Below are 13,292 nucleotides of genomic sequence, written 5' to 3'. Positions count from 1 at the left end.
TGTTCCCATTTGAAAATAATCAGCTCAGTTTTGGAGCTTTCTTGCAAAGGATCCATAGACGTGGATTGGCAATTGTTTCAATCCCTCTGATCCAAGGGGTTGGGCTGAAGCGGGCCATCTCACAAAGAGAGCTATTCTTCCATATGTAAGTTTGGTATTTGAGTCAACAAAATGATTGAAGTATCAGGCTATGAATGAAACTCTTTTCAGTGAACAAAGTTTACTTTCCTTGGTAACTAGGAGTTCATAATTCAGGCAGTTTTCCGGCCATGCACAGAGTATTCCAGGAAGAACAGAATGGTTATGTTCTTGCTGATATTTTAACATTTTTTTAAACAGGCTTTTAAGGGAAAAAGGTTGCATTGCTCACTACCCCATATGTTCATCAGGCAATGTGCATAAGCTACTAATGCCAGCCAAACAAGACTGCCAGACCACAACCTGGAGGGAGGGAAAGTCACTGTGGCTTTTCTTTTAGTTCCTCAAACCTCAAAAATGTGTCATACTGGAAAGGACACAGACCATATACAGAGCACACAGCTCGCTACCTCCCACGGGGGCAGTGGACTAATGGATCTAGACTTGCTCAGGTTCATATTCCTACATAATTGTAGAGCCAGGTTATGGCAAAAGAAGACTTCTTCTTTTGTGCTGAATTGGTACTAATTGACCCCTTTCACAGAGCATCAATTTCCAAAAAGTACAAAGAGCACCTTTAATTACCAGGAGTGGGAACAGTGGTACAAAACACTTCTCATTACAGAAATGGAGTCCCAGTGAGGGCAGATGGCCGCCGTATCCACCTGTCCCAGGATGGAAGCCTGACCATAAGCAACGTTCAGCTGGCTGACGAGGGATCCTACACATGCAGCGCCTACAGCAGCAGCAACTCTGTCAGTGCCAGCACAGAGGTGAAAGTGTTGAGGAGCAGTGAGTACAACTTGTTCTCCCAATTCTCCTGGCCCAGAGCTCCCTCTTGGCCATTACTAGAAGGCTACCCATCGTGCACCCATCCACCACCAGTCCCAGGCTTTGGGGAGCAGCAGGAGCCTCTGGGTGGGTGTGAGAGCAGGGTGGTGTAAATGGCCCACCACCAAGGCACTGGGAATCAGTCCCAGAAACCGCCTTGTCTTTCTTTATCTAACCAGAGTTGTCAGTTTCTCTCTCTGGTCCTTATTTGGACTTAATTAAACAATCCCCCTTAGATCTGGAAGGATGGAGAAAACGGGAACCTGCTGTGGTTTTGGGGAGGGGAAGATAAACCTGGGGGCAAGCCCCGGCCATGTTTTCAGCTGGCTTTACCTTTTACTTGGCTGCAGCCACTGTGAATCATGTTGTGGACCTGAGCAGAGAATGTGTGGACCAGCCACACCTCGCCAACTGTGGCCTGATCGTGCAGGCCCAGCTCTGCGGTAACGAGTACTATGCCAGCTTCTGCTGTGCCAGCTGCTCTCACTACCAACCGCACGCCAGCTCTCCTCATCGCAGTGGGTGACAGACACCACCAAGGCCGTGTGGAACAGCAGGTGACAAGACAAGAATTTTGAACTCTGTCCTTCTACTGCATGAAACTGTTCTGGGAGCTCACGAGGGCGGATTTAATGGTGTAGGGTGTAATTGCTAAAAGGTGGGAGAACCACCATCCTCAGGTTTATTGCAAACTTCTTTCCTCTGACTCCTGTATGCCTTGCAATAGCTCATCCATCTCTCCACGTAATGGTAGTTGCTGCTTTTCAAAGAAGGAGGTAGCACTGGGAATACTCTCTCAAATGACCTCAGAGAGGGAAAGAACCAGAATGAAAGATTCTTCATATAAGGAAAAGAGAATAGCTCAAAAAAGCACCATAGGCTGAAGTGTCTTAAGATGGGCTCGAGCTGTCTTAACAAAAGGACTAATGACTGAGGAACATTTATAATGCTAAGGAGCATGTTGCCTCTAAATGCAAAGGAATCTGACCATGACAAACAGCTTGGTGCATGTAAAATTAGCATTCAGGTGCTGTAAGATTGCCAGCTCTAGAGATGCAGCTGTGATGTCACCTACTGCAGCTATGTACTGTAGCTATTTTATTACAGTGCTCCTAAGTAGAATTTATCTTTGGATCAGTTTGGTTTCCACTTAAATGTATTCAGCTCTGGATTGAAATGCAGAAAGCAATGCTCCACAGAAAGCTTTGGATAAAATGGAAGAATATGTTTAGCCTTTTCTGAGTGGTAGGGATCATTAACATAACAACACTGTGGTATGTTCTGAGATGATGCAGATTAAGTATCAGTATCTGTAGGAAGTATTATGAAGTTAGTTTGGTTTTTCCAGAGCCAGAATCGTGCTGTTGAATTTAATGCAAATGTGGGCTTTTGGTCGCACTGTGCTGGGTATCAGCTTGGAGAGGAGAGTAATATACACACATAAATAGGTGTAGGGATACTTGTCTTGCTAGAATAAATTTCCCAATGATCTGCTGTGTTGTCAGTAAGCTCCAGAAACACTTGGGTCTGCATGTGGCCTGGGTGTGTGTGTGTAGGATGGTAAGTATAGGATGGTTTGTTGACCCAGCAAAGGCACATCTTCAGTAACTCAAAACAGAATTAGACCTTCCAAGCAAAACCATTTTTTCTACAGCCTCCATATTCTTTCTCCATAGCACTAGCCCTAGAAGCAGCCTCCTTCTGCACTACCTTCTGAGTCTTGGGTGGGTTACTGGTATTAATTAGCACCATTTATTGGATGTATAAATGTAGCTATACTTCTTTGCTGGTACACTGATGTGTAGTGCTGATGCTGATGTTTGCAGGTGGATAGTAAGGGCTCTTTTTTGTGACAGCTTTTTTTTTTTTTTTAATGTGTTGTTTTTAGGTTCTTTGTTTGTTTGTTTGTTTCTTTTACTTCTGCTTCTCTAATTTAAGGCTTCTGTGGAAGGAAGCTAATTCTGGACTGTGATCACACCACTCTCCTCTCATTCAGACCAGAACCAGCACTCAGGGCAGCAGTAATATGTGGGTGTAAATCCCCAGGCTTGGCAGCCTAAAGCTGGTCTGAACTCTAAATCCAGTAATCAGTTCAGCTGCATCTAAAAATAAGAATTACCAACCTAATGATTGCCCTCTCTTCAGCACAGGTGTGGCTTCAGTACTGCACACCGTGCTTTAAGATCTGAACAAACTGAACAGTCTAAAAGCAGTCCAGTAAAGGAGCAAGAGGTTACAGACAGTTAAAAAGCTTTTTTCTTTCTTCTTTACAATATGGTATGACTCTGCCTTTTGAGACCATGGACTGATGAGAGGCTGTGTAAATTCCAGTCCTGTGTGGCAGGCACACAGGGCAGCAAGGGGCTGTAAGCCCCCCCAAGAAGGTGGTTCCAAGTGGATGTTGCCTGTATCAGATGCCTTTCTCCCAGAATGAGCTGTCATTTCTGTAATATCATCCCTTTCTTTGTTTCAGGGGCCCTGTTTTCTAATAGTGCATCAGCTTTCATTTAGGCTGTATGATTAGACACAGCGTGGTCAGGGAGCTCTGTCTCCAACTTGGTGAGAGCTGTAGTGGGCACCTGTGTTCTGACAGACTGGACTTTAACACTGAAGGAACGTTCTTAATTTTTTTTCTCTCATTTATTATCTGACCTCCTTTCAGATGTGTAACCATGGTAATAAGAAGGGGATCTGAAGGCAGTTTGTTGCTTTAAATACACGCTATGGCTAACAGTTAGTTAACGGAAGCAGTGTGCTTGTATTTTCCTATTTGGGAAGCAGAGAATTTTCTTCTGTGTAGTATCACTTAACCTCCTTATCAAATGTTTATATTATTTGAGAATCAAGATAGTGGTTTTCTTCTCTAAACAAAGGACCATAGGAAGGTCATCTCTATCCCCTTTACCCGTATCTTTCAGGCAGAGGAAGGGTGTAGCTATTTTCATCTGATCTCTGGGCACAGGCTCTGACAGACTGAGGAACTAGTAGGAGAAAGGAGAAAAAAAAAAAACCACAAAAATGACAAACCCAACCAACGTTAGATCTCTCATGACTAACTATTATTTGCTAGCTTTCTGAAAGTCAACTAAGCACAGGTACCAACTCCAATATCATAGAGTATGCTGGGGATTACTGTTGGTGTTGTACTCCACACAGGTATGCTTAAGGTAAGAAAAAACCAGTAAAGAAAAAAGCCCCCTCTGTACTTGCCTGGAAATGGAAACTGCTGGCAAGCTCAAATGCAAGGGCCAATGCAAGGCAGCATTTCTCTCCTTTCAGGTTACAAAGTCTGACTTGGTATTTTTCAATATATCTAACACTACTTCATGCACGTAAGCACGCAGTAAAAACCAACCACACTGATAGAATGGGTATCAGCTTCCTAGGAGAACAGAAAGGAGTGAAAATATGGTGTCATCCTGGGCGGCTCTTAGGATCCTCACTCCTTTTAATAGTGAAGGAAAAGAAAACCGAAGTGAGTATTCCTTTCACCTGTTTTTGAATATTTGTGTTTTCATCTTTGTAAAGGTTCAATGTTAGCAAATTCAGTGTTGCAAACCCAGAAACCAGTATTTTCCATAAAACCCTCCTTTGTAGAGCTTTTAAAATAGCTATAGGTCAAATGGATATTTGCAAGTTCAGTCTTAAAGTTCAAGGAAACATAATGTGGGGTACAAAATGAGAAGTATTAAAATATCATAAGCCAGAAGGGCAAATCCTGAAAAGCAAATGGGGAGAGGGGAAATAAAGCTTTCACAGACGGTGCTTCTACCACCAACATTTATTTTTGTTAAAGCAGATTATAAATCATCAGTACAAATATATATAACTTACATTTGCTTGTAAGGCCAAAGTTTAAAAGTAAAGTTAAAATGAGATGGATTTCACAAGTCACCAGAGGCAGAACCTGGACCAGCTGCAGCCTTACCACAAGGTTTCACAAATCCGTGGAAAAAATAAAAACAAAAGTTAAAAAATCTCTAAGATCTATTGACAGACAAACAAAAAATGGGTTCCTAGGCAGCCCCAGGATGTTAGATATGGTTACAGTAAGTTTGTCACAGTAGTGTTAGAACCAATAGATTAAGACAAGAAAACTGCAGCAATACATGGAAGAAAAAAAAAATGTACTATATATAATATGTAGCTTGATTCCAATAAAAAAACAGTTAATTTTCCCCATGGTTTTCAGACCATGACAATACTGTTCTTTAATTTTCATTATTTAAAACTACAATATAATGACTTATTGGTTGTGATTGTTGTTGCAATATGCTACTTACAATGAACGGATACAAGAACAAGCTAGAGCCCCTTTTTCCACCCCCCCCAACGTTACTTACAATAAGAATTGGAGATAAATCAATCTTATGTACAATTTCTTACATTCACCCCCCCTTTTTTTTTTTTAAACCTTTGGCAAGATTACTTACAACTCATACATCTTTTAATATCCACTATTTAAAATATTCTAAATGCATAAAAATAAAGATTTTGGCTTTACTTTAGTCTTTACATATAATATTCACTTTGTTACTCAAAATGGAAGCTCAACTTTTTCCACAGACCTAACTTCTGCTAAGCAGGTGACAACCTCCCTCCTTACTTCCCCCACTCCAACCCTGCTTTTTCCCTGGGGGGGGAATGTCCAGGACTCACAGGGCCTCAAAAGGTCGCAGGTCTGAGGTCTGCCATCCTTTCTGAGATACGTGATGCTTCCGCAGGACCGGGCGCCCAGCTCTGCTTTGTAACTTCCAGCTTTCCAAGTGAAGAGGGAATGCAGGCCGAGGTGGCTCCAGGGTTCATTTTGAGAACTGCATGTGAAATTCTGTATACGTTTATATCCTCCCCATCATAGCTCCCTCTTTCTAACCCATTTTCATTTGAAGGGACCTTTGGGATTATCAAAGCAAACGGATGAGAAACAGTCCCCTCTGCTCCCTTTATCCCTCTAGCCTAATGTACAAGTTATTCACCCCCCTACAGGGCCACTTAAAGTTCAATCTCAAATGTCTTCTGTAAATCACTCGAGAAGGGGTTGGTCGGGGAGGGATTCGTGCGCTGCTTTGCCTTGCTCTCCAGTGCTGCCCACTGTGCTTCAAATGGGTCTACCTGCGCGGCGGCGGCGGGAGGCTGGGGGTGCTTGTCCTCTGCAGCCCATTTGCCACCATCAACGCCATTGAAAGCCGCAGAGCCGTTGTGCTGCGCGGGCGGATTGAAGAAAGGGCTGGCCGTAGCACTGCCGGTCTCGTACTGAGGGAACGTCTGCTGTTTGACGAGGCTGGGCGACTGGTGCGGATGGGCAGCCGGAGCGTGGCTCGCCGTGCCAAAGACGTTGGCTACCATCTGGGAAGGCGTGATTCCCACCACAGGTACGCTTGGGGCTGCCGCGTAGGTCATCCCGTTTGCTACGGCGTAGGGCTGAGCTGGAATAAAGGGTGGCTGCATGGGCGGCACCACGCCAACCGGCACAGGCTGAGGCGCAATGAAGGTGCTCACAGGGTAGGCCGCTGCTGCCTGGGAAGCGGCCGGAGGGGGCTGCAGCGGCGGCTGTGCGGCTGGGGCTGGCTGCTGCTGGGCACGGACAGTCTTTGAGACCTCTTCCAACCAGCGGTCTGCCTCTGAGGGAGTACGTCTGTGATTCCCTTGGAAGAGACTTGGCGAGGCTGTGCCTGGGGTGCTGCTGTTCCATTCGGTGCCTGGGGAAGAAAGCACAGGGAAGTCACCAGTGGTTCCGTTCCTCACCCTTTTATCAGTGAGACAGACCAGAGGATGCGCAACAGCAGCCAGGCCTCTTCCCTCCACAGCTGAGGCCGCTACTAATAGCGGAAGCGTCTTTTTGCATCCAGTCCACTGCTCTGTTTAAGGGAAGATGTTGCTCAAGAAGGGATGGAAAAGTTTCATCACTAAAGAGCAGTTTTTGTTTTGTGGGCATTTGTTTTGTTTTGTTTTGTTTTTCAATAGCAGGCATCTGAGATACTTGGGCAGGACTTTATTGCTCAGTGGCAATAATCTAGTGTCTAACTCTTCTAACATGGGAGTATCAATTTCTGAACGCACAGCTCAGGAATAGTGGATTGTTAGAACATTAATCTTCAAGAAACTGTTTTTAAGGTTCATTTTCCTTATTTATTTCCTAAATTAAGGCTTCACCCTTTTACAGTACTGTCATGTAATGGTACAGGATGTTCAAGGCAACATTCATTTTTCTGTCCCGAACTGTAACTCAGGCTGATAACCCTTTCAAATTCTTGCAATCCTCAACTTCTAACAATTCAGACTTTTCTGTTATAAATACAGCTCTATTTAAACTCATTTATCTTCAGTGATTAAAAAAAATAAAAAATAAAAAATAATTTCCATTCCTCTCCCCCTTTCAAAACCATCCTCCATTACCTGAATGCTACAGTCTTCTTTCTCCCTGTTTTAAACTCTCTTTCCTTCCTATAGGACCTCACCAACTCTTCAATGTAATGAGAAAAGCAGTTATTCCGTGTTTTGAGGAAGTGGACAACTGCTCAGTACTCTTCCTTTGGCTAACTGTCTCAACTAGTTAAAACTGTTAGTTCTCTGTTGTTTTTACAGTGGTAAATTACTACCTCGCATTGGATATGAATGTAGGCAAAGACAACTGGAGGGACAAACTAAAACTTACTAGACACAAGAAATTAATTTCTAAAGCTTTTAAGTACCAAACGTAATCTCTCTCTGGCTGGAAACAATGCACAAAAATCATTTGGAGGTCCACGTACAGATCCCTTCATCCTCAAGCACGTGCTATTTTAGTGAAAATAAGATAGATAGCTTCCTTTTAAAGCGTCAGCTTTTCTGAAACCCTGCCAAAATAAGAAACGGTCTACCTTACAAGACCCAGAACCTACAAGTTCATAGCTTCCCTCCATCACTTGTGCAAAAGGCTACTACTTCCAGCTTTTGTTCCTGTTCCTTCCCCTTTTCATCAAGTGGCACACACAGGCGTCTCAGGAGCTCAATTACACTTTTGATCCAAGCTCTCATAGCAACGCACAGGATCTACTTCCAGTCTTACCAGAGACCATGGCTGCAGCTCCAGTATTAGCAGCAGGAGCATGAGCCCAGGGATTGGTTTCACGTACTGGCATAGCTGTGGACACTACAGCAGCTTGGGATGGTTTAGCAGCAAGCACACAGAAGGCTGAGGCAGTGCCATTAACTAAAATGGGAGCAGACAACATCAGTGCAATTAATTCATGCAAGGCATGCACATGACTGAAGTATTAGTGGGCCATGTCATAACCATTAACATACAACAGTTTTAAACACTTCCACATGACAGCAGTTTGCGTAAATTAGCCAAACTGGACTGACAGTTGATGAGGCACATAAATTCCATTTCACCAAGCCAACTCTTGTTAACATTTGTGGGATGGTGGATTTTTATTTAGTTGATGAGATCGTCAGTGCTGATAACTAAAGTTAAATTTGTTGCATTGTTACAGCCAAGAGATATGGCTCACCAGAAGGAAGTTACGGAGTGATTATATTTAGATTCCAAAGAACACCAGATATTGGATGCAAAATAATCACTACATTTAACAAGGAGAAGTTCTTTTTCCACACTATTTGCATAAAACTGCATCGGTGGAATGAAGGTTAGAGGCTACCAAGAGTGCTACAGTTTGCATCTCCTCATCTTATTCAGGAGTTTGTGTGAAAAATGGTAATCAGGTGGCACAAAATTTCCTTCCTTGCAGGATTTGATTCCTGTGACACACCACTGTTCAGATTTTTGCAGCCCAGGTAGCAGACTGACTAAAATAGCCATGACCTCAAAGCCAGTCCCATTTACAGGTAACCATCGTGTGGTAGGTGCATGAACTTCTTGTTAAAAACAAAACCACATAAAAACTAAACAGACGGGATGAATAAAACAAGATGCATTATTCCAAAATACTGATACAAGACTTACACAAGAAATTAAGGCCATGTGTTACTAGAAAGCAACATTATGTGCACTCAAGCCTCATCCAGCACAACCAAAGCAAGCAAAGAAATCACAGACCTTGAAAGGCAGGAGACTGTGGGGCAACCACTGTCACAGGTTTTGTCATGGGTGCTGAAGAGAAAGGGTCCTCCGACGGCGTGCTGAACGCACTGGTGATCTGCGAGCACAGGGCACTAATGCTGTCCACTTCCCCTTCCACCTCTGGGACTGCAATGCCAACAAAATCGGTTAAATGAAGCTTAAGGCATACAGAAATTGCAATGATTTATTTATCTCTTAGGTGTTCCTACTACCGATGTGCATGACAGCTTTTATGGTTTGGTTTTTAAATCAGGTGCTTAAGACCTGACAGTAAAAACAAACATAAAGCCATTAGTGCATTTTGTGACTTAGTCAAGAGTGTAAGAGATCAGTGCTCCAAATTTCAAGTTGGTTATTGCCGCTTCTCTGTGTTAATGCAAGAGAATGTTCAGTTCAGAAAATAAAAGGTTTTCTATAGCTTTAACAGAGTTCTAAGTCTTTCTGTATTAAATGCTAAAAATATGAAGGATTTGGCACTAATATTTGGCATTTTGAGAAATGAAAATACTTAGGATAGGTTTAACTCTTCCAACAACATACTTTCACAGGAACCAGATGAAGAGAAACGTTGCCAGCTCTCCAGAGTAGCAAGTTAAGCATGGAGTCAGAACGTTGCTAGCTGCAGGTCAGTGGCAGCTGAAAGCCCCAACTCCCATGTTAAAATTATGAAAAACGAAAGCCGTTTGCTGGAGTGAAATGGACGCCCGGCTGTAAGCCAGGTATCAGCACAGTGCAGATGAAGTACTGTTTGGAGTATGACTACTGACCGACCAGATGTTCTCATTATTTCTAATAGCACTGCTCTTCAAAAACATTGATCATCAGTTCCTGATGATCAGTGAACTGGCTTGGAAGACATAATTAAGCAGTATACAGCATAAAAACCATAGGATGGGTGGATACGGCAAGGACAATATGGAAAATTTAAGGAGGGGGCATTCCCAAAAATTGATTATCTGAGGAATATTCCAATACAGCACCTGCAGCGTGACAGCAGGCTACACACCAACATGCAGCAAATGCTCTCAATCAGGAAGAATTCAGACTGTGCTCAGCCAGCCTAACTCCAGTGAGCAGTGCACCGTTACTGTTAAACTGATAAACTCAGTGCTGGTCTTAACGCACAGGTCACCAAACAAGTACTGTAAGATCAATCAGATTAGGTATTTTTGTTGTTTTCTTCTTTGCCACAGAGATCTGAATTTTGAAACTCGGAATCCTAAAACTTGCTCTGCTGCCAAGTGAGAGTACAGGTGTCCTGCAGGATAACCTAGCTAAAAAGGGATTCCAGAATGATATGCAAGGTACTGATCATCCCAGATGTTTATTTTGGGATGACTACAAAACCACAACTCCGTCATCTGAAAACCATACCACTCATTACTGATACAGACAGTTGTACTGCCCAAACAGTAACAATTCCTTTAACGAAAGGTGAAAAGTAGTTTCACTCCTCTCAAAGAGAAGAATTCAGAAGGGCAGAAGCGCGGACTGCAGAAAAATGTCAAGTGATCCCATGGCCTGCGGGTAAGGCCTTGACTCCCTAGCTGCCCTGGCATTAAGCAGAGGAACTGGATCAGTGACTCAGAGGGAAAAGCAGTACCTACTGTTACACCACCACTTGTTCCTGCACACTTCAAGCTCTGTTCCAGTATTTCAGATAATTATTATAGCTGATTATCCTCTGCTTATGACTACTGCATTTGAAATTCTTGCATATTCCAGAAGTAGAATTTACTGTAAAATACTATGTTATTGGAAGCCGCAGACAAGGAAAAGAGAAAGATACAACTTAAGGTAATGTTTCACCATTTGGTTTTACCTGAGTTTTTCATGGGGAAATCCGTCTTCCTTTGCACTGTTGAAGGCAGTTCATTTATTCGCAAGGACAGCTGGCGCTTAAAAGGAGACATCTTTTGACTAAGGGCGGGGAAGCCCCTGAAAGAGCCTTGCCTAGCAAGCTGTTCTATAGGGGCGTGCCTCCGTGGGATAGCGTGGGGATTGCTCATTTCCTTCTCCACAGAGGCAGCGACTTCAGCAGTAGGAGAAGCTGGTGAGCCAGGAGAGGGGGCAGTAGTAGATGGGGCAGCACCTGGTGTTGCTGTCTTCACTTCTGTTTCAGCTGTTGAAGGAAACAGGGTGAGGTTAGAAGAGTAAAACAACGTATTGTCACCTGCCTGCCCCTTACTCCTGTTTGTTCTGTAAAGAGAAACTGCATAACCAGTACTATTCCGGCAAAACGGTTTCTAATACCATTGCAGAAAAATCTTTTCTTTCTCCTTTCATAGTCTTCACCACACACATCACTTTACATACACCCAGCCCCCAGAGCACAGCTTGCGAAGGCCAGCTGCTTCCTAGAAATGATGGCCTTATATATGTAGCTTTTCTCACAGTTTCTGAGAACACTGCTCTGGAAACATCCGCAATTCATTTATGATTAAGACTGAGAAGTGTACTGTGTGTTTGAGACCTTTATTTTCCCTCCCACATAACTATAAAAACAGATCAAGGCCAAAATACTACTACTGACTGTTCACAGTTAATGAGTGCAGTACAGTTGAGCAGCTGCAGGGAACAGAACGGCTTTAGGACCTTCTTTAAAAGTCCCCGTTCCCCCCCAACCCTGCAGAAGCAGCAGCAGCAGTCAAACAGCCCACACAAGCTCCAGCAGGCCAGATGAGCACTTAATAGGTTAGGCGGCATTCAGCACTCAAACAGCAGCTCCCCAGCAACTCCAGGGAAAGCACTGCAAAGATGGAAGCGTGCTGCAAGGCAGAGCCAGACGCTGAGCTGACAGGCCTTGCTGGCCACCAGCCGCATTCTGAAGACTTTCCAAATTTCATACAAAAAAGAGTGACTATTTTTTGGTTGATGCATCAACAGAATAAGTAGAAGTCTGAAAAAAGAAGAGTCACAGTAGGCATTTTTGAGGAGCTGGAACCACCAGAGGAACTAATTATATTGTCTTGCAAGCTTCAGTACCCATGAGCTGCAGCTGCTCGTTCAAGTGAAACTTTTCTAATCAGTCTTCCTTGGAAAGGATTTCACACACCTTCATTGAGCCAAGACTTTGACTCATGCCCCCAAGTAACAAAGGCGTTGTGTTTAAGCTTCATTTAACACATTCTAAAACTAACGTATGGGAACAAGCAGATGGATGATGAAAACGAAGATTAGAGTTTTGCAAGAGTGGCAGAACAAAACTTGCTGTGGAACCCTCTGAAAGAAAAATCCAACTGCACTGTAAAGAGAGCTATGGGTAATATTTATAACACTTAGCATTGTACAACTAGTGAAAAGATATCTCTATCACTTAACAAAACCTGGGTAAGAAGTTCTACTTTCAAGTGAATTTGAGAACACTTCCAAGTTTTAAACAGCTAAGTACCACTCTTCTCCAATCACCCTGTTACCATTTTTGAATATAAGGTGGCTTCCGGTGATTTGTGTTGTTTTTTCCATTTTTAGAAAGCACACTGATTGCCCTCTTCTTCCCTCCTGCAATGTAACTAATGTAAACTCTGTAACCTGCCTTAAAAACCAAAATAAGACTACATTGCTTTTTAAAAAAACACAGTTTGCTGTTCATTTACAATAATCTTTAGACTACAGAAAGGACTACTTAAAGTCTGGCAATCTGCTTACGTTTTTAGTAACGTGTTTCTAATAAGGCCTTTTGTTTTAGTACGGTGCCCGTGATGTTCTCTGCCATCAAGCAGGCTGACACAGCTGAGCAGGAGCAGCTCTATCCCACTTTTTCTTATGGGAAGATTACCCTATAAGTGAATCTGGGAGCATTTTTCATCTTGCGAAGTAACAGGCATCTGGAAATATGATTTGTACATAACAAGGTTCAAGAGAGGGAATTTTGGATGGATGTTAAGCTGCAACCCCTGCTGGGGCTCCACTTCAATCCCAGTGCTGGTTCTGCTCACTGGGGACGACTGTGTAAGTTGCACCCCTTACCTTTAGCATCCGGCATCTGTCTCATAACTTCCTCTCTTTCTGCTTGTTCAGTAGCTGTAGTGACCCTGAATGACCCCTCTCTAGTGAATGTGGTTCTGCTGGCATCAAAGGTGGCAGTGACTCCACACTCCTTCTCTCGCTTCTGCTTTCGCTCCAGGCACGCTGCGAACGCACAGCCCACGGCATGACTCAACCTTTCGCCCTGCACAAAACAACACTGCATCATGTGGTGACTGGAACAGATGTACTTCAAGCACTGCAAACTGATAACACCTTTATAAGAGGACTC

At 43.4% G+C, this 13,292-nt stretch overlaps 2 protein-coding genes across 20 annotated transcripts in view; one reads left to right on the top strand and one right to left on the bottom strand.

Annotated features, from left to right (window-relative positions):
* The window catches only part of PAPLN (papilin, proteoglycan like sulfated glycoprotein), a 67,005-nt gene extending 57,547 nt beyond the window's left edge, over positions 1-9,458 (top strand). For all 5 annotated transcript variants that reach the window (XM_031553555.2, XM_085224865.1, XM_019615592.3 and 2 more), the window contains 2 exons: positions 764-930; positions 1,320-9,458. In XM_031553555.2, coding sequence (XP_031409415.2) covers positions 764-930; positions 1,320-1,495 — 343 coding nt within the window. In that variant the 3' untranslated portion in view covers positions 1,496-9,458. The remainder of the gene's footprint in view (positions 1-763; positions 931-1,319) is intronic.
* NUMB (NUMB endocytic adaptor protein) overlaps positions 4,736-13,292 on the bottom strand; it is a 91,659-nt gene continuing 83,102 nt past the window's right edge. For 13 of the 15 annotated variants that reach the window (XM_085224871.1, XM_085224872.1, XM_085224874.1 and 10 more), the window contains 5 exons: positions 13,004-13,205; positions 10,857-11,156; positions 9,011-9,160; positions 8,018-8,161; positions 4,736-6,668 (listed from right to left, as the gene is read on the bottom strand). In XM_085224871.1, the coding sequence (XP_085080997.1) occupies positions 5,962-6,668; positions 8,018-8,161; positions 9,011-9,160; positions 10,857-11,156; positions 13,004-13,205 (1,503 nt within the window). In that variant the 3' untranslated portion in view covers positions 4,736-5,961. The remainder of the gene's footprint in view (positions 6,669-8,017; positions 8,162-9,010; positions 9,161-10,856; positions 11,157-13,003; positions 13,206-13,292) is intronic. The other 2 variants (XM_085224879.1, XM_085224880.1) reach the window with 1 other exon arrangement.

This window comes from Meleagris gallopavo, chromosome 5, assembly GCF_905368555.1.
Source record: "Meleagris gallopavo chromosome 5, MGAL_WU_HG_1.1, whole genome shotgun sequence".
Lineage (NCBI taxonomy): Eukaryota > Metazoa > Chordata > Aves > Galliformes > Phasianidae > Meleagris > Meleagris gallopavo.
This window is presented reverse-complemented; position numbering and strand designations above follow the sequence as displayed.